Source organism: Gymnogyps californianus, chromosome 4 (genome assembly GCF_018139145.2).
Source record: "Gymnogyps californianus isolate 813 chromosome 4, ASM1813914v2, whole genome shotgun sequence".
NCBI lineage: Eukaryota > Metazoa > Chordata > Aves > Accipitriformes > Cathartidae > Gymnogyps > Gymnogyps californianus.
This window is the reverse complement of record NC_059474.1, coordinates 20,758,686-20,780,194: the sequence shown is the minus strand read 5'-3', so window position 1 is coordinate 20,780,194 and position 21,509 is coordinate 20,758,686. Positions and strand designations below refer to the sequence as shown.

The window sequence follows — 21,509 nt, the reverse complement described above, 5'->3', positions numbered from 1 at the left end:
TATACCTAGTGCTAATTATGGAGGCTAAGTAGTTTCATTGTTGGATCTGCTTCAGATAGTATAGGAAATAATTTAATATCCAGCGCAGATGGGACACCACTGTTTTTATTACTGTGCAGGTGAAAAATAATAGTAGTGCTGAAAATGGTTTTGGCAAATGTGCAGTACCTAGACTATTTCTAGCACAAATTAATGTGTATCTCGAGGGAGCTTTGTGCTGAAACCTTGTCAGCCACAAGTCCCATCCTTCTAGTCCTGTCAGATCCTTAGGGTAAGATTTTCAAGTGCTGCTTGTTAACTTCCGTATGTTTCTGCTGAATTCAGTGTGAAAACTCCGGCTGACATCAGTGAGACTAGTGAAGTCACTGCTGAGTATAAAAAGTGTCAGAGTATAATTAACACTATAATAAAGTAGCATTAAAAAATTGCTGCACATTTAGTGGTGGCAGAGTAAGTGCAATACTTGAAAAGTATTTACAGAGTCTAGTTTTTCTTTCAAATCTTTCTATACATATAGAAGACATTTTAACTACTTTAGGGCTGTGCTTGATTCTGTAACTGTGTTTACATGGTATAGCTAGTACATCAGCTACCAGTATGAACACTCTGTTCCCTGTAAATCTCCACCGAAGTGCTAAACTTGTGAGATGTGCAGTGAATTCACTCTTGTTTATGTCTGTTGATTTTTGCCAGGGACTGCTGTATAGTTTGGTGGGTGCTCAGGGGAATGAGAGACTTGCTGTGATGAATCTTGGCTATAAACATTACCAAGGCATTAATAACTATCCACTTGATTTGGAGCTGTCGTATGCTTATTACAGTAATATTGCAATAAAGACATCGTTGGATCAACACACTATAAAAGGGGAACAGGTAAAAGAGTTGTAAGTGTATCTGAATTTGTTTTCTGTGCAAATGACTTTTCGTATATTAATATTAATTATGTGACCAGAACATTTTTGTCTTGATTTACAAATATTAGCTCATCTGATTGATGTCCCTGCCCATGGCAGGAGTGTTGGACTAAATGATCTTTAAAGGTCCCTTCCAACCCAGACCTTTCTGTGATTCAATGATTGTTACAAAATCCCCCAAATTATATGTAGGTATCATTACTACGTTTCTTAGCAGGAGTAAAACCAAATCAAAGTTAGGCTCGAATCCTCAGAATTGTCCACATGCCTATCTTTCAGCAAAGTCTAAATCTTATTCTTGGGCCCTAATTCCTCACTCAGATTTTTAATTATTAATATAATTGGATGTGTTTATTAAGCAACTGATCTGCTGTTTCAATAGCCAAACATCATGAAGTTCATGGAAAAGATGAATAGTCCTCTCCATATTTACACCTTTTCTATAATCAAATGTTAAGATTTGTCTGTGAAATAGCTATCTGATGAGGTAAAGTTACAGTGAAATGATTTTAGAATGAGCTGCTAAACAGGAGGTAACACAACTTTATCTGTAAAGAATACTCAAGGTAGGCCAGTACTAGGATCCTGGCATATCAGAAAGAATGATTATTGTGCAAAAAACAGAGAGGTATTGATTGCTGAAGAACTAAAAATCAGCAGGCAGCCACCTAGCTAAGAGTGCTATAGGGCAGGTCTTCATCAAGTTTTCTGCCAGCCTTTTTTTTAATCTTTTAAGAGAGATTTCTATGGAAACTAAAGAGCCTTAAAAGGCTTAAAATCACTTCTTTGCCGTTATTAAGTGCATTTAAAACTACAAAAGTGGGAGGTTTTTTTCAGTTGTTGACGTTTTGGCATATCTTTCCAGTGTAGAGTGGACTTACAGTTTTGTACTGTAACGAAGCAGTAGATGGTTTTTACACTGGATGTAAGGATGATTCTTAATGCACTGGCCGGCAGAGGGGTGGTGAGAATTTTAAAACCCAGAATTGATGACGAATTTTTAGGGATAAACAGGAAATGGGCAACATTTTAATTTTGGTGGCAGATGTATGAATTCATTGTGTAATAGTTTTTTTCTGTTCACTTACTCTTCAGGCATTTGTTGAAACTGTAAGGCTGATGGATGATGAACTGCTAAAATCTCAAACAAAAGAAAATGGTGATGTCTTTATGTGGTTAAAACATGAAGCAACAAGAGGAAATGCAGCTGCACAGGTATAAAGTAATACATTTCCCCTTTCTTGATTTTATACACACATCATGTATGTACATCTGTAGACTATGTAGGAAAGTTATGGAGGAGAGTGAAGCGGACAGACGTTTTCTCTTTCCACCCAGAATTGCTTCTTTTTTATGAGCTTGAACTATTTCCCATGTTTCTGTCTGATAATATCCAGTGACCATGCAAAAAGCTATAACAATGATGCAAGGCAAAAGGGAGGAGTTGTCAAGACTTAGCAACCTCCTTCTTTGATCATTTTCCCTGGGTTTGTATTTGACACGGTGCAGTTATTGCTGCTGATCTGAGAGCAGCAGCAATATGTTGTAATACTGAGCCATTTGCATGCATCAAATCTGCCTTTATCACTTACCTCTGCACTTAAATCAAGCCAGACTTTCGTGGTACTGACAGCTGTGAAAAATAACCGTGCTGTAGATTTAATATCAGTACATTTTACCACTAGGAAGCCCTCTGAATATTCCTGATAACCAATTGTTTTCCAACTGTTGAGGACGTATAACTAGTTTCTTCACATGTTTAAAATCATAGAATCATAGAATGGTTTGGGTTGGAAGGGACCTTAAAGATCATCTAGTTCCAACCCCCCTGCTATGGGCAGGGACACCTTCCGCTAGATCAGGTTGCTCAAAGCCCCATCCAGCCTGTCCTTGAACACTTCCAGGGAGGGGGCATCCACCACCTATCTGGGCAACCTGTTCCAGTGCCTCACCACCCTCACAGTAAAGAATTTCTTCCTTACATCTAATCTAAATATACCTTCTTTCAGTTTAAAGCCATTACCCCTTGTCCTGTCACTGTAAAAAGTCCCTCTCCAGCTTTCTTGTAAGCCCGCTTTAGGTGCTGGAAGGCTGCTGGAAGGTGTCCCTGGAGCCTTCTCTTCTCCAGGCTGAACTACCCCAACTCTCTCAGCCTGTCTTCATAGGAGAGGTGCTTCAGCCCTCTGGTCATCTTCGTGGCCCTCCTCTGGACTCACTCCAACAGGTCCATGTCCTTCTTATGTTGGGGGCCCCAGAGCTGAACACAGTACTCCAGGTGGGGTCTCACAAGAGCAGAGTAAAGGGGCAGAATCACCTCCCTCGACCTGCTGGTCATGATTCTTTTGATGCAGCCCAGAATACAGTTGGCTTTCTGGGCTGCAAACACACATTGCTGGGTCACGTGGAGCTTCTCGTCAGCCAGCACCCCCAAGTTGTTCTCCTCAGGGCTGCTCTCAATTTGCAGCCTGTATTTGTGCTTGGGATTGCCCTGACCCATGTGCAGGACCTTGCACTTGGCCTTGTTGAACTTCATGAGGTTCGCACGGGCCCACCTCTCAAGCCTGTCAAGGTCCCTTTGGATGGCACCCCTTCCCTCCAGCATGTCAACCGCACCACACAGCTTGGTGTCGTTGGCAAACTTGCTGAGAGTGCACTCAATCCCACTGTCCATGTCGCCAACAAAGGTGTTAAACAGTGCCGGTCCCAATACCGATCCCTGAGGAATGCTACTCATCACTGCTCTCCACTTGGACATCGAGCTGTTGACCACAGCTCTTTGAGTGCGACCATCTAGCTAATTCCTTATCCACCAAGTGGTCCATCTGTCAAATCCATGTCTCTCCAATTTAGAGACAAGGATGTTGTGGGGGACAGTGTCAAATGCTTTGCACAAGTCCAGGTAGACGGCATCAATTGCTCTTCCCTTATCCACCAGTGCTGTAACCCCGTTGTAGAAGGCCACCTAATTTGTCAGGCACGATTTGCCCTTAGTGAAGCCATGCTGGCTGTCACCAATGACCTCCTTATTGTCCATGTGCTTTAGCACAGTTTCCAGGAGGATCTGCTCCATGATCTTGCCAGGCCCAGAGGTGAGACCAACTGGCCTGTAGTTCCCCGGGTCTTCTTTTTTTCCCTTTTTAAAAATGGGGGTTGTGTTTCCCCTTTTCCAGTCAGTGGGAACTTCCCCGGACTGTCACGACTTCTCAAATATGATGGATAGTGGCTTAGCCACTTCACTTGCCAGTTCCCTCAGGACCTGCGGATGCATCTCATCAGGTCCCATGGACTTGTGCATCTTCAGGTTCCTTAGATGGTCTCGAACATGATCTTTTCCTGCAGTGGGCAGTTCTTCATTCTCCCAGTCCCTGCCTTTGCCTTCTGTGACTTGGGCGGTGCGGCTGGAGCACATGCCAGTGAAGACCGAAGCAAAAAAGTCCTTGAGTACCTCAGCCTTCTCCGTGTCCCGGGTAACCAGGTCTCCCGTTTCCTTTCGGAGAGGGCCCACATTTTCCCTAGTCTTCCTTTTATCACCGGTGTACCTCCATTTAAGCCTGCAAAAGTCTGCTCCTGCAATTCCAGTTTCGATACTGGCATTTACAACATTAGTGCTTATGTTGTTTTCTTTTAGCAACGATTGGCTCAGATGCTGTTTTGGGGCCAACAAGGAGTGGCAAAAAATCCTGAAGCTGCAATAGAATGGTATGCAAAGGGTGCAATAGAAACAGAAGATCCAGTGTTAATATATGATTATGCCATTGTGTTATTTAAGGTAAGTCATATTTCATATTTTCACTTCAAAAAAATCATTCCTATGAGATGGATGTTTGTAAGTTATCTGCAGTGACACACTGTGAGAGTGTATACAAGTGCTTTTAGATTTACTCTGAAAATCAATCAATAGTTATGAAGCTAATGTTGATTTTTACCAGATATACACAAAGATTTTAAAAAGAGCAGGTTAAAAGCGGTTTAGTCACTTTGTTCCTAGCCAGATTCAGGATCAAAATACCATGTAAATTGTGGATCCTAATTTTTCCTAATGGCTTGTCACCTCAAAAATCTAACCAGCTAGTAGGCACAGGCCTTGGTGTAGAGATGTAGGTGAAAGTTCAATCCTTTCTTAGAATGCCCTTTATTAGATCTCTGGGAAATTTTTTTTTTTAGTAGGAATTAAATAGTCTCTGCATGCAGTTAGTTTTTCCCTGCTAGAAGCAGTAGACAGCAGAGGTTAAACTCAGGCATAACCCCACCTGAGTCGAATAAGTTGTATTAGCTAAGCAGTGTTACCCATAAGGCATTGAACAGTACTAAAGGTTAGAGATATTAGTGAAGAACCGTTAGGTCTTCATCTCATTCCTGTGACAGTGGAGGACTGTTCTCTACAAAATGCTTGCTTAAGTTTTGCTTGTGTTAATTTTGGGCACCCATAGTCTGTTTGACCTGTGTCTGGAATTAATTTATATGGACGTCATCAGCATGACATCTGTGTGTTTCCTCTGGAGACACTCTGACATCCTTTTTCAAGAAAGCTGAGAGCTCTTACTCATTGCCAAATTGTGAACAATCTGTGCACCTTTGAATGCTATTCATTCTTCCTTAGTTGCTGAAAATTGAAGATCTGTGATATTATTTACTTATAAAAATCACTTGGATCAGCTGGTGAAATAGTTTTTCCTAGACTGAATCATTGAGATTTTGTAAAGCTGTGAATGAAGGATGAGCACAAAGCTGCTTTTTTTGTTGTAGCTGTTTAAAGCCGAATAACACCTAGTAAATAATAGTATCAATGTTAAAATGCATTTTGAATGTGCATATGTGAATACAAATTCTGTATTTGTAAACAATGATTGTTTCACACATCCATTTCCTAGGGCCAAGGTGTGAAAAAGAATACAAAACTTGCTTTGGAATTGATGAAGAAAGCAGCAGCCAAGGTAAAATGTAATACATATTTTACCGTAAAAGTCCTATACCGGGTGCTAATAATAACGAACTCTGATTTATATAAAATGCCTGTTACCATAATTGTGTGTGAATACTGGTTTCTTCTCCCAGTGTCTTCACCATGAGTGGTGAAAGCCTTATTTCCCCAAATTGGGAGACTAGACCACTCAAAATCAGCCAAAATTTCTATGGAAGAAAAAGAATTCTCTCTACTTACATCTTTTGGAACTTGATGATAGTTAAGTGACATACCGAGTGTATAGTTGATCCAGGAGTACGTTTTTGCCTCATGTTCCTCAGTATTTTCTTCTAGGCCAAACTACGTGTGTTTTTTCATAGGAGTGCCTACCAGGCTTGAGCTTTTGACATGGTGATCTCTCCAGAGTCAGGTAGAGATAACTGCTATCTTTGAAAATCCATGCCAGCAGGCTTTGCTATAATAACAGAGTGTCTTTAAGTTGGTAATGTGAACGAAAGAGAGTAAAGACCAAGGTCTGGATTGTACTTCCACAGTCTGCACTGAGTGATGGTGCATTCCTGCAGCACAAGAGCTGAATGCAGAAGAATGGTAGCTTCCTGTCCTACCACCCCTGAGCTGTGGTGGTTTATGGCTAGTTCTCTCTGCTTAGAGTTAGAACTCCTCCAGGGGATGCTGATGACTGGAAAAAGACTGTATGTGTTCTCTCTGGCCAGCTTTCCTCTACTTCAGGGAGAAGACCTGGATGTCCCAAAGCCACCTGTTTTTTCCATAGCAGGGGGAAACATTGACAGGCACCACAGAGAAGAGGAGCCTCGCTCCATTTAATGATCTAGTACAGTCAGATTACACAGGCCATGATCTAGTCCTTAGTATAAAAATGTAAGAGTATGTACACCTTGAATACCTTCCTAGCTCTAAAACCAGAACTAGTGAAATTACTGACAATGACAATAGGACTTCACTGCTGACCACCTTCAGAAAAGAATTGTGCCGGTTCTATCATTCATTTGAAACAGGAGAGACTACCTGTTCTATTGCCTGTTTGGGAAAGGCTTGAATAAACTGAGTGGCTTTCACAGTGTGATCAAAATTGCCTTGACTCAGGATCTGAGGAACAGATTCCAGGAAGCATCCTAGAGACAGCAATTTCCTTACCCTCCTTCAACCCAGATACTTAGGTTTTTATGCTCCGGCACACATTTTCTATACAAAAATAACACCATAATTATTGAAAAGTTTAACTGCTTTTGCATTTTAATGGGTTAGTAACATTGTTTTAAATCTGAAAGGAAAAGGAATCCTTTTCCAGAGGGCCTTTGTAAGTGTCAGTAGTATGCAGTTCTTTCTGCAGAGATTACAGAAGGAGACTGTGCAGTGTAGAAGCCAACACTAGCAAGCAAATAACTTGCATTTGTGCACTGAGATTTTTTAGGTAGTTTTTACCTTATGTCATTGTTCTGGCATGGTTGCTATTAAACATACATTATAAAATAGGAGTAAATAGCGTGTTCACGTTTATTGGTACAGGGTAATTTGAACTGCTGGCGTACTTACAGCCACCATATGATCCACCAGTTTATGCAAGGAGATGGTGACTTATTGCAACCAAAAGAAAAACTGTCCCAGGAAGATTTTCTCCTCTTGATCCATAATGATTGATGCAAAGATGCAACTTAGTAATAGTATGTAGCACTATCTTAAGCAGATCTATATGATGTTGGTCAAATATGTTTTGACAACAGCATCGCAAAGTTCTGTGTTCATTGCTTCCTATTTATTCTTAGGGAAATGTTCTAGCTTAAAAGAAGTGGGTTTTTTGATTGCTAATCCTGTCAACCAGGTTCTGGGAGTTCACAAGAATAGGTGTCCTGTTTTGGCTTTGCAGAGGAAACAGGTGAAAAACAGTCGCAGTTTGTTCTTGTCGACAGGTACAAATCTGAATGCAGACATGGCTGAGCCTCTATAGAATAAGATGACACTGGAGTCTTATTCGTTGCTTTCAATATGAGGCCACAAGGAAGAATAGTGTGAAAAACAGCCAGCAAACCTTTATATCCCTTAGTCCCAGATCAGTGTAATTTTAGCTGGATCCTTGTGCTAGAATCTAAGCAAGGTCATGAGAGCATCCAAAGTCGAGCAGCAGGTTGGAATTGCGAAGTGACCCAAAGCAGAATCAAACATGTGACCTGAGACTGCTCTTCTCCTTCCCTAAGGGCTTGCCCCAGGCAGTGAATGGATTGGGGTGGTATTACCACAATTTTAAAAGAGACTACAGAAAAGCAGCCAAACACTGGTTAATTGCTGAAGAACTGGGAAATCCAGATGCATCGTACAACCTTGGTGTCCTTTATTTAGATGGGATTTACCCTGGAGTACCTGGTAGAAATCAAGTGAGTAAATATTTAATAGTACTATTTCTTACATTAGGGCCCAGTTTAGAAGTTTTTGCTTCGTTCTTGAGACTGCTGTGTTCACTCTGAGTCGGATTTTGATACCTTTTATCACAAAGAAGGGTGTTACTGGGGAATTCAGTCAGATTGCTTAGAGAGAGAGATGTTACTCTAATATCTCAGTCATACTTAGGTGCGTGTGCTTGTGTTCCTTTAATTTAGAAACAAAGCAGGTGCAGGTTTAGCTCCAGGGACTGCCTCTGCTTTCCTCCTTCCAATGACAGCAGCCAGGATAGTGTGTGCTCTCACACCATGTGATCCTTTCGGTTTCTCTCAGTTTTAGATTGGAAAGGATATAGGAAAAGGACGCTTTCCACAATAGATGAAAGCAGCAGAGCCTTGTCCCTGAACTTGTGAACAGCTATGCTACATTCACATAGCTTCTGTGAACCTCAGAACTGCAGTGAAAGACTTTCAAGCCAGACTTGCAAATGTAACTACTTAATACAGTCGCGGTAGACCGCAGTATTTTGGTTTGTCTTTCTGTGACACAGCCCGTTTATTAACTTTTCTCATTGACATGTGCAAAATTAATTTTCCCCTAATAGGAAGGATCTACTTTGGTTATATTTCTTTTAATTAACTAGGTAGTTTACGACCAACAGCACAAACGTAGAGAGGTAGGCTGTAATAAATGCAAGCAGACCTTGTGCTTGGAGCTAAAAGATGTTTCCAGCGTGGCTTGTGAGTTCTGAGATCTGGATATACTCCAGACAGTGAGCATTTCTGCTGCCAACAGCAGCAGTGCTCGCCAACATGTGCGTTTGGCAAACACATTTTCCTTCCCCGGGGATCAAAATACACATTTCAGAATGGACTGATTATAAGAGTACACTTAAAAGTACCCAGGTTTCTTTATTCACCAAAGCCATGGGCAAGGAGAAGTACTTTGTTATGGCTGTGATGGATACTCTGAAGTCCATGCTCACTCACAGAAAACATATATCAATGGTTAAAAATTTCCTGAAATAAATTATTTCAGGCTGTATGCTGCTTTGGTTTACATTACAGATTATTGTTTCTGAGGGTAGAACATGGAGAGTCACACAGCCCTCCCACTTCCGCGGTTCTGGCCCTGCCTACTCAGCCTGTGTTATTTTTTATAAACCAGTTTCAGATGCTTGAGCAGTGTGGTTGTGCACTGCTGGACATACTGAGCATTGCTGCTGCTCCCCAGCCTCCACTTAGGCATTGCCAGTGCAAAAGTCCCATTCTGTGTCTCTTCTCCAGGATCCCTTATTAATCTCCCTACTAGCGAATACCTAATTTTACTTTTGTTAGTGCACACAAGACTTACGTGCTACCAGGTGTTAGTTACACATTTAGACACTTTTCTATTTGACATTCCATATATTACCAGAATTTAAGTTTTTAAAAACCTTTTTCCAGCCTAAACTATTAAAAAGTTAGAAGAAAGGAATTCATTTCACCTAAGTACATTAAAAGTAGTTAAACTGGCTTGCCCTCATTAGCCAATTGCCTCTTTTAATTCATTTAATGAAATGAGCCTGGGGAAACGAAGCTCAATAAACAGTAATAATGCAGAGTTGCTAATTGGGTCTTGTTTCTTCACAGACAGTTGCTGCACGCTATTTCTATAAAGCTGCCCAAGGAGGACATATAGAAGGGACTTTACGATGCTCTCTGTACTACATCACAGGAGATATGGAAGACTTCCCTAGAGATCCAGAAAAAGCTGTAATGTAAGGAATGAAACCATTTGTTAAAGGAGAATATATTTCTGGTGGGATCATTTTGATTATTGGTGATTTTTAAGTCCATAGTCTAAATATCTTGTACTTCATGGTGCTTACCTCCTCAACAAAAGGTTCTTCTGCAGTAAAGTTTGATCCATGTGAATATGCATATTATTTAAATGGCCGGTAGATTTTGAGAGATACTGAGTACTTTTTGTACTTTTTTTTTCCCGGAACAACTCAGAGAGATTGTATTGAACAACTCTGAGAGGTTGTATCTAACAAAGCCATGCTTATTTGATTTTCAAGAAATATCAAGCTCCTGATGTGGTATTTTGCATCAAGAAAAAGGCAGATAATCAGTTATAGCACATATTAACTTATGTTTGTTTTCTTGAAAAAAAAAAAGAAAGTAATTTTGCCAAGAAGAAACATAGGATGTCTCTGATATTGTCATGGAGATGAATGGGCAAAATGTTCTCATTCAGTCAACAGTTGCGAGACTGATGCAGCAATTACTGCGAAATCCCATAGTTTGTCTTATGGAAGAAGTCAGAAGGTGATCCCATATCCATTTGTGTCCTTTGAGTCAGTGTGAGTTGGGATAACATTAATGGAGTACAGCTGTTCATTTTTTATTGTTTGTTCTTTTCTACAGCTGGGCAAAACACATTGCAGAGAAGAACGGCTACTTAGGTCATGTCATCAGAAAAGCTCTCAATGCTTATCTGGAACTTTCATGGTATGTTTGTTCTGTTCTCTTCAAGTTCATTTTCTGTTTTTCACTTACTTTATAGCATGATAAAATAATTAATATTGGGCCATCACCTCAAAAAACCACAAATAGCAGCACCACTGAAATCAGTAGCAAAACACTCATTGACATAAAGGGAAGGAGGAGTTGACCCAAAGCATAATTCAACCATTCCGACAGAATCAAGTGAAAAAGAGGGAGTTTGTAGAGTGAAATTGTGTTGTATCTGCTGTCTGTGATTTTCATCCCGTAGCACTGTAGCGTATACTGTGCACTGGATTAGTAAGAGGAACGCCTTTCACTTTTAATATTCCCTGTGTTCCAAAACCCATACTTTACTTCCCCTCTTCTGTGTAATTCCATGTCATGAAAAATCAGGCCGCTGGATTAGGTTTGTTCTTTTTTTGTATATGGTTAATATTATCTTTTCTGTAAAGTATAATAGGCGGCTACAATATCCAATGAGCCAACCAAGAGGTTTCAAAATAGCCTCCAGGTTAATGCTCCATTTTTGCAGCAACCTGTAGGCATGAGCATCAGATACTGTACGTGCAGGCATCAGACTGTCATACGTGATAAAGACAATGGTTCGCGTAGTCCTGCAGCCTCCCCCTGCTAGTACTTAGTTAGTGCTTGAGGCTTAAGAGATCTACAAGAAAGTGTCAGTGGACTGTTCTGGAGTAACCCATTCCTAGAAGTTTCTTTTTATTCGGTCTGTCACAGACATTTCTCCTGAGACTTGACCTCACTTTTCAACACTGAAAAACTCTCGGTCAATATTTTTGTAGCATGTTCTGCTGTACAAGCCTGTGGCTCTACCCAGCTCACTCTGCATACAGTCACAGGAAAGTCCCGTGCACATGACAGGTAGAGCATTAAGATCCCAGAAGGTCTGATCTCTACAGCTAGGAGGAAAAATCTGCTGGAGTCCCACTTGAGATGCCAGTGACTGGAAGTGTATGGGTAGTTACTTATAAATACTGGTCCTAGTCATCTCTGGTTTTAGGAGTATGTTCATGTTGAAATCTTTGCTTCTGAATATTTCTTCATGTATCTTGCACAGGTGTAATTGTTACATTGCCAAGCAGACCAAGTAATATGTGTACCTCAGTTGTTGGTGTTAGCAGCCATGTGTTCTACACACCTGTTAGTCATGGTACTTTGATCTTCAGAGACTGATTTAAAGGCCTTAAATGTAGTTTCTTTTCTGAATTGCCCTTTGAGACTTAAGGATCAAAAGAACTGACTTCCCAGCTTAGATATCCTGAATTCCTTCTGTGGTGCCAGGTCTCCATTGGCGCAGATGTTTTTACAGGGCAAGTACAAGGAATAATTTGCAGAAGCAGCTGGGAAACAGGAGGTTACACCTGCTAATTCTGTAAGGGCAACTGCTTTCACAATTTCATTTAAAGTTTCTTTGCTTAAGCACCTACTCTTGAAGTCAAATGCGTATTTAGCCATATTTACTTCCAGTTAAAAAAACCATTGAACCCTGAAACTTGCCATGATTTTAGCTTTGTGTTATGGAGAAAATCACTGGAAGCATGACCATTTAATAGGAAGCTTTAGTAGGAAAAAGGTACACCAAGTGGGTTTTTTTTATCTTGTAATTTTAATACCAATACCAAACACATGATTTTAAAGACTTCCTCTTAATTTTGAATGCTTAGTCTTCATAATATTGAGTAGATGAGTGACAGAGAACATGAAAGAGATGCTCTCCTCTGGAATCATGAGCAGTGCTGTACCACTGTACTGCAATACTGAATCGCTATACTGCAAATGCAAAATGAGCTTTTATTACTTGTTTTACAGTCAGTGAAGTGCCTAGAGTCCGTAGAGGGACTGAGACTGTTATTTTAATCACACATTCAAATACAATCAGAGACAATTCCTGTTCCAAAGAGCCCATAGTCTAAAAAGACAAGACAAACAAGTCATAGAAATACAAGGGTAAAGCATACTGAAGAAGTACTTGGATGAATGTTTGACAGATACATACAGAGCTAAGTTAATTATGGATTTTTTTTAAGTGGAGGAGGTAAGAGTGTTTTAAGAATGTTTTATCTGAAACGTTGAAATAGATAATTGGGCTTAATATCAATTCAACTTTATCATCAGTCTTGCACTTAGGGTAAATGCGTGCTGGACCCAGTCTAGCTTCACTGCAAGTTCTTGAGATCCAGCATGGCTTGTTACACCAAGCATTGCCAGTAGATGTAGCTGTTGCATGGGTTTGCCAGCCTCTTGCTTTTAAACCTTGTACCAAAGTTTTGCTCTTAGGTGATTTTATCAATTTATTGAGTGGTTTTTTTAACTATAACTAAAATGCATGTTATTTTTGTTAGGTTTTTCACTAATTTATTTTATCTAACATTAGGCATGAAGCTCTGCTGCATTACATTTTAGCAGCTGAAACTGGGATTGAAGTGTCACAGTCAAATTTAGCACACATCTGTGAAGAAAGACCAGTAAGTAAATGTATTCACAACTCATTATCCTAAAAGGAACACTTGTTAATAATAATGTGATCCTAATCTCTTATCTATGATATGAATGGATCAATTATTTTCTTTCCAGGACCTAGCAAGGAAATACCTAGCAACTGATTGTGTTTGGAGATACTACAATTTCTCTGTTTCTCAAGTCAATGCACCGTCATTTGGTATGTATAAGGAATTCTTTCTGAATTTTAATTTTACCCTTTCTTTTAATTTCAAAAACTACGTTTGTTACAACTTCTATGTGAGTGAGCAAGTTAAGGGAAGAGTAATCCCTGCTTATCATACATTTCCTTTTTAGTGTTTTGATAGGAATATCAGGGGGAAAAAAGGTATTTTAAGTGTTGTGTTTCAGCACAGCTTTTCTGAGAATTTCCTTTTTATGGCATAAAATGGATAAAATTTGAATAAAGTAAAATAAAAAAGCTAAGCCCAGAGAAAGGGCTAGATATTTAGGTGCCTGAGCAATTGACTCAAGGTTTAAGAAAAAAAAAAAGCAGTAGACTTCAGGAGCTCATGCTGATTAGTTTATCAAAGAGAAAATCCAAAAGCAAATATATTTCCGTATCATAAGTGAGTCATGAGAAACTAATGAAGGCTAAAGGATTCCTTATCTAATTTATTATGAGTTTTTCTGTTAGGGTACAGAGTTTATCAACATTGGCACAGCTTACCTTGGGGAACTAAAGGATTGTCTGTTAAAAAAAAAAAAGGTTTATTTACATTCCTCTGGCCTTAAATTTAACTACATCTGTGACTTTAGTGACTAAGTAATTTTGGTGCCTTTGAAAGAGTTATTCAGTATTTGAAAACATTGATCTGATTGTCTCACAAGAAGGTTTAAGTGCTTTGTAATAAGCGCGTGGAAAAGTGGAGTGTAAAAATAGTTAAAGCTATTCATTTAAATACAGAGCAGCGCAGAAACTGAATGCCGCGTTGATACAGCCTGGAGCCACAAGAGCTGACAAACCCTGTTAGCTTTCGTGAGGAGTTTGTAGACGCCTTAGCAAAGTGCAGTTTGGTTGACCCTTTGGCAGATCCACTGGTACAATCTTACATTAGAGAAGCTTCTGAAGGTCAGACTCATGGGGTGAGACTGTGATTCCATTCAAGTAAAGGAGAGAAGACTTGCTGGATTCAAGAGGGGAAGGATTTTATTACTTTATCTCTTCCTCACATGAGTAACATAAGGGGAGTTTTATCTCAGAGTTGTCTCTGCAGTAGTGGAGGATCAAATCCCCAGTGTAGGGCCTGGGATGGAGAGTGTAACCCTGGCTGCAGAGATTTCCAGGGCTACGTTATCAGTGCAACGCAGGGTGACCTCAAGGGCACTGCCTGTTGCGGGAGTGCTCTCCGGGCCAGGGCTGGAATGACAGAGTTGGTATGGTTGAGGGGAACTCTCTTCTTGATGATTCACTACAGCGTTCATGGCCTTCCACTCTGCATCTGTGCCAGCCCATCCATGTAGTCTTTCTGCCTTTGCTGTTGGTCAGTGACCAGCTTGTTTCCTGGAAGAACTCTGCTACAGTCCGTTGTAAAAACGGGTCAGATTTCTAGGTAGCTGCTGCAGATGCACAAGGCAAAGTGTAGAAGTGTTTCAAACCATTTCGGGGAAGCTTAGGTCAGATAAGCGTAGACATGGTCATGGGAGTTTTTAAACTCTTTAGCGTAGATTACTGTAATCTCATGCTTGCTCCTGCCTGGGTCAATGCCCACTCTGTTGGCGCATTTCATTACTGTGCAGTATCACAGAAAGATGTTTGTAAAATATTTGCTGGGCATTGCTTCATTCTAGACCAGGAAAATTCTATACCTACCGTTGTCCTGGGTCGGGTTGGATTTGAAACTAATGAAATTATCGTCAGCAAAGTTCTGTAACTTTTGGGATGGGTTCAGCCACAATAGTGACAGGTACAGAACAAACACTTAGACAGCGTGTTTTTAAGTCTCATCAGGTTAGTAGGGCTAACCTGAATAATAAGGCTACAGGTTGCCCAAAGGCAGATTCAGCAAGTGAAGAAGGAATGCAGTATAAAGTCTCTTAAGTCTCAGTTTTTGTAAAAGTAGCAATATCATTCACTAAATTCATTAAAGAGAAACATGAGAAATTTCATACAGGGTAAATATTTTCAGTAGGCAGGCTGATGTAAAGTAGCCACAGAGACAACCAGAGAGAGAGAGTACCTTTTTTTTTTTAATATGATGCTTTAAATAGAATTACTATTAACTTCTCCATCACATTAATAGTTGGTTAATTCTATTTCTACAAATACTCTAAGTGATCTGCTACTGGTTTCTTCCACAGCTTATTTGAAGATGGGTGATTTCTACTACTATGGTTACCAGAACCAGTCTAAAGACCTTGAGCTCTCAGTGCGGATGTACGCACAAGCTGCATTAGAGGGAGATTCACAGGTGGGTCTGCCATTGTAATGTGTTTATAAAACATCAGAGTTTAGAACAATCTGAGGATTTATCTGAGACTGCTTATTCTGCTTGGCTACATCTGCACTGAAGAAACCTGCTAGAATAAGTTATAATTATTTCAAAATACCTTGTGAGTCAGTAGTTGCTGTTTCATGACAATAGAAGGTAAACCTAGCATAGATGGACAGTCCTAGAATTAGGCTGTTTTGAAAGCTAAAGGTGAATGGCCTAATTCAGTGCTACATTACCTTGGCACAGGTGATTCTGTTGTGACTTTGGTATTTTTACTACTGCAAGGGGAAGAATTAGTAGACTGCTGAGTTGTATTCCAGTCCTATCCTCTGCTATTTTAGGATATAAACAAGAAGACTGTCCCATTTCCCTTGGTATATTGAGTGAATCCTAGGGTGAATTTTGTTCAGTCCACCAACAAAAGCTTCATCTTAAAATGCTTTATAGTTAAAAGATACACCATATCACATTACCAAAGCCAAGCAGTGTTTCAACACTGAGTCTCCTGCCCTCAGACCCTCCTGAAGCTTCCTGGGTGCAATAGTCTGTTCTCCCTGTCCCTATGACAATGTCCCTGACAGTATCTTGTGTGTGAACTTATTAGAGGTAGCATAGTTGGGTTCTGCTTTGAGGATATTGGGACAAAACATTACTGCTTAACTAGCAAAGGAAAGAAGAGATGCATGAACAGTTACTCTAAAGTATGGAAGCCAAACTGATGGGGAATCTTCTAATACGTCTCATGTGTGTTCATCTTCATGGCTCTGAAGAGACATAGGGATGCCTAAGACTTGTCCAAGTAGTCAAAACTGTAAGATTAAGGACTTAAATTGTCTGGAGGAAATTTCTGCTCTCCATTTCACTATTCAGATTGCTGTTGATCTGTAGAGCTAGGTGGAGGGGAGTTAAACAGTAACAGAACAGGAATCCATTTCTGCTTTCAGTCTGTGTTTCCCGAGTAGATAAAAGATTACAGTTTGATGTTGTGGCTGTGTTTAAAGAGCAACTACAAATGAGAAAGCTCAGATCTTTTCCCAGATGATTTCTAAGAAGACAGTGTCACAACAAATGAATGCTAATTCTTTTGCATTTTCAGTATTTACCTGGGTATATGGTTAGGAGAGAAGGCTCTCATAACTATTCAGTGAAGATCACATTATACTAAATTAATTTATAGAAGACAGTTATAATTACTTAGATACTTGATACTAGAGTAGACCTTAAATGTACATATGAAAATTTAATGGTTAACAAGCATGTATGCTTTTTTATTATTAGGGTTTCTTTAATTTGGCCCTTGTCATAGAAGAGGGCAACTCCATACCTTCCTACATTCTGGATCACTTGGAAATTGATCAGGCATTGCGTTCTAGTAATATGTCACTTCTTCAGGAACTTTATTACAGGTGGGTCTTTTTTCACCTTAATCAGCATCTTCTGTTTTTCCATGTGAGTAGCATTTACTCTGGAGAACAGCAACTCCTGTAATTATTAACTTTGTTCACTTGTATGCTTTAAGGCAGGTTAAGGTCAACATGCTTGAAATCCGTAAATTACCTAAATATATTTCAGTTTATGCCTGTTAAAGAGACCTGATTATATGTGGTTACCTGAAATAGCAGGGACTGATTTTAATGATCCAGGAGGTCCTTTCCAATTCGATATATTTAAGTTCCTAAGTTAGGCACTGACAATTTGTATCCAGTCCAAAACAATTTTTTAAATGATAAATATAGCATAATTTAATACAGAACTTACACGTATGTAACCGGGATAATAGCAGTCCTTCCTATTTATTCTGCAAAGACATTTCAGCCTGGCACAGATCTTGTGGCACAGAGTATTAGATATGTGAGAAGGTTACAGGTTTGCTGCCTGAACTGCCTGTGCCAGCACTGTTCATGCACAAACCACCTAAAGACCTCTGGTTCCAGTACAGAACTTAGGTTTCCTTTACCTAGGTAAAGCAACACATGTTGTAAAGCACAGTGGGAATGGGAAGCTTACACGATATTTGGTGGATTTGTGGAATTGCCTTTCAGATATTTAAAGAAGGGGGAGCTAACGGTTAATACATGAGGCTGTGAACCAAGAATGAGTGGTTTATCTTCTGTGTTGCTACTGAGTGTTGTGTGACCCAAAAAAAGTGGAGATGATATCAACATTAAAACCTCATTTGTTGATTCACCAACAATCCGCTGAAATTGTTCTTCGCTGCAGTTAGCCTGAACTTGTACCCTAAATTACCCCCACTCCACACAAAATTAAGTCAGATAAACAGGGCTTCTGGACCAGCTGGTCCATCTGGGATTGTAAGCTTGAGCCCAAATGCTGCCTTCACTTGGGCTGAATCCATCTGCTTTGCAGTGAGAGTAACTCCGGAGTTGACAGCGCTGCAGTTTTCCCATCATCATACACTTTTTTCCAGAAGGGCATGTACTTTTTTTAAAAAATATATATAAAATATATAAATCATGTATAATTTCATATATAAATTACATATATTTTATATATAAATTTTTATATCTTAAATAAAAAATAACCTAACTAATCAGTTGATTTAATCTTCTTGTTGTAGGTGCTGGAATAATAGTAACCAAGAATCAATTAGTCCATGCTCATTAGCATTGCTTTATTTTTACATGAGAGTGTTCTGGAACAATATTTTACAATCTGCTCTGGTATGTATTGCTCCTTTGGTACATGCACAGTTCATTTGGAGCGCTACCTTGGCTTTGCACTGCTCTAATTATGTTTTTAAACTTACTGTCACAGATCTACTTCATGGGAACCTTTCTTTTATCGATTGTGGTTGCATTTGCAGTGCAGTATTTTCAGTCTTTATCTGGTAAGTATTTGTCATAGTAAAACCAAAGAAAGAAGAGTGATCTTTTTATTTCAGTAAAAACTTCAAAAATAAAAGCAGGAATTCTAGATTTGGTAGACGTACCTCTGAACAGCAACTTCTTTGACATGCAGGTCATTTTTTGATCATTGAAAAGGGGTGGATGAAGTGAGGCATAGGTTTAAACCTGTTGGTTTCTGGAGAATTTCCTTTAATAAAGGAGATTCTTAATAAAAACATTAACTGCAGGAGATTATGACTGGAAATAAGAGATTATTTCCCATCTCGCAACATGCAGTATTGTTAGAGTAATTACATGACTTTGATTTTATACGTTGTCTCTGCAATATGCAATGAGACTGCGTTCCCTGTTTCATATGACTGGATCCATTCAGGGGGAGAATCAAGGTGGGAGAAAAAGTGAGGTTCAGAGAGCTAGTACGTTGTAGTAACTTAGGAGGAGGCAGTTCAGCCTCTTCAGACCAGTAACAGAATCAGCAAATACATTCAATCAGCACTTGCAGACTCCTCCTGTCCTAAACTAGAAAGGTTTGCTCTGTGTTCTCTTTTCTGATGGGACAGAGAATATTAAGGGACAGAAAACCGAATGCCAGACTTCAATCTGTTAAAATTCCCATTATTTTTTTACCATATTGAAAGAGATATCCAAGACAAAACTATATTGCTCAGGAAAGGGGGGATAAAACCCTACCATCACATGCAAAAATAATGAGTCATCATTTAAAAAGCATTGCCAGCTTCAACCAAGTGTTTCACTGCAAATCACAAGACAGGATCTTGATCAGGAAATTGTGAAATTAATATTACCAGTTATGAAAAGAATTTCTTCCACTAAATACATTTTCTTATGTTGTGGTTTAACCCCAATATGCAGCTTAAGCCTATGTAAGAAAATATTATTTGCTGACATGTTTCTGTAATAAAATAGAGAAAAAATTACTTTCCACATTCACAACCTACGCCTATAGGGAATAGTATTTAAAAAAACTACCGCCACCACTAAATATAAAAAGATTATTTGAATTTTATAATTCCTAGACAGCATTTAAGACATGTAGCTGTGAATAATATGCTGACTATGGAAATAATTCTGAAACCCTGCTTTCTTTTCTTACTAGCTATAATTTATGTAACTTGGGAATCATACTACATATATACAAAGTATATAAGTAAAGTTACAGATATTCTTCTTTCAGTATTCCCTAACCTTTGAGCATTATCTTTATATGTGATTTTAAATCCACATAATATTTAAATATTGATGAATAGACCTCCTAGATGCAGTGGGATCTTTTTTAATAATTTCTTTTGATGTTTTTCCAAAGCCCGTAATTCTCCTGGAACAAGATCAGAACCATCGTCAGATGAACCTTCTTCCTCAGGGAATAGCAACGAGGATGCTACCAGACTAGTACAGCAAGATGAATCTACTTTTTCAAATGATTTAGCACAGCAGGAGTCAAACCCTCAGCATCCTCTTGTTACGAGCTGAAGTGTAGTTTTAAGGTTGGTGTCCCATTGGGAAGATGGGATATAAACAACTACAAATTGAAGAACTGGCAACCAACTCTATTAGTAGCATTAATAATGCAGTCCAACAGCCAAAATTGTAGGGAAAATCACTGATCTGATTTCTCCACTATAGAGGAAAACCATCCCTATAATTTATTTAACACTCCAAACAGATAATGCAGATTATCTCACTGTACCCAACACATGATCATGCTGTATTTCATTGAAGGACTGGAAGAAAACATGCAAAGTCATTGCCTAATTGAAGAATGAGCAAACCTCCCACCGGTTTTGATGAAGAAGTTTTACTCACATATCTAAATATCTTACTAAATTACCGTTACTGCGTTTGAGCTTATTTTACTGGTGAAGTTACAAGAGTTTTCCAAGTTGGAAGCATGGAAATTAAATAAAAGTGAAACCCAGCCACCAACACTTTCCAAGTTCCATGGCACACAAGCCACAACTTCAGTACATGCAGTGATAACAATTAGTTTTTTGGCATTTTATATTCCATCCTAACTCCTTGATGCAAAAAGTGTTTTGTTTTGAAAGAAAAACACCAGGAAGATTGCAATATTATCATAACATAGTAGTTCTGCTGGCTAACCTTTAGTCAAAGTTTCACAAGTGTCAGCAGTTCCCTGGTGGACACAACAAAATGTTTCCCGCCCTGCCAAGAGCCACTGATTAGAGAAAGTAGCTTCCCTAATGAATAAATAAAAGAATATTTAAGTGTGAACAGGTGACACAAAGTGAATGAACAATTTATTTTTTGATTCTTCCATAGATAACATTGGCAAGGATTTATTTCATGTTCTACAGTAACTCTTAAAGACATCTATTTAAGTGAAGTTTATTTAATAAATGTTAGATGGGATATATGGATAACAAGTATAGAGTGCAAATGCCTTCTGTCTGATTTAAAGCTGTCTGGTAAGTGGCTGTAGGAAGCGTCTGACCTTTAAAGCAGGTGTGCATGCACCTCTGCAAAATTATGTAGGTCACAGACTATAAATTGCATCAATCTATGCATTATTGAGGGTTAAATCCACTCTCCTTGCACTACATTATTTACTCTTGTAAATAAAAATATTTTTCTAATTCAGCCTGTATGTGGAGGATTTTTTTTTTTTAAAGCGTCTGTCAGATAAAACAGTATCTTGCTGTTGCAAATTCTCAAGAACGTTATTTAGGTGTTTGTTTTCTTAGCTTCACATGGGACAATCAACCCTTGCTTGCTTTGAGGAATACAGCATTCTCACAGAGCAGACCTGGAAGAGTTTTTGTTTTGTTTTTCAATCAAGACATGGGAGTTTTCAGTAAGAAAGGAATGAATTAAAAGGAAAAAAACCTCCAACCTTCAAGAGAGATTAATGTATATAAAAAAATGTATATATACACTTACCAGGGTAGGTTTCACTTGCAGAAAACTGAAAATGCAAAAGTGTT

The 21,509-nt window shown here is 39.1% G+C and overlaps 1 protein-coding gene across 2 annotated transcripts in view; it reads left to right on the top strand.

The window, feature by feature from the left end:
• The window catches only part of SEL1L3 (SEL1L family member 3), a 39,422-nt gene extending 18,270 nt beyond the window's left edge, over positions 1 to 21,152 (top strand). For both annotated transcript variants that reach the window (XM_050895657.1, XM_050895659.1), the window contains exons 11-24: positions 694 to 873; positions 2,010 to 2,129; positions 4,543 to 4,683; positions 5,786 to 5,848; positions 8,052 to 8,228; positions 9,864 to 9,991; positions 10,644 to 10,727; positions 13,120 to 13,210; positions 13,320 to 13,404; positions 15,546 to 15,655; positions 16,958 to 17,085; positions 18,258 to 18,360; positions 18,455 to 18,527; positions 19,871 to 21,152. In XM_050895657.1, coding sequence (XP_050751614.1) covers positions 694 to 873; positions 2,010 to 2,129; positions 4,543 to 4,683; positions 5,786 to 5,848; positions 8,052 to 8,228; positions 9,864 to 9,991; positions 10,644 to 10,727; positions 13,120 to 13,210; positions 13,320 to 13,404; positions 15,546 to 15,655; positions 16,958 to 17,085; positions 18,258 to 18,360; positions 18,455 to 18,527; positions 19,871 to 20,037 — 1,650 coding nt within the window. In that variant the 3' untranslated portion in view covers positions 20,038 to 21,152. The remainder of the gene's footprint in view (positions 1 to 693; positions 874 to 2,009; positions 2,130 to 4,542; positions 4,684 to 5,785; positions 5,849 to 8,051; positions 8,229 to 9,863; positions 9,992 to 10,643; positions 10,728 to 13,119; positions 13,211 to 13,319; positions 13,405 to 15,545; positions 15,656 to 16,957; positions 17,086 to 18,257; positions 18,361 to 18,454; positions 18,528 to 19,870) is intronic.
• Positions 21,153 to 21,509: the final 357 nt, after the last annotated feature.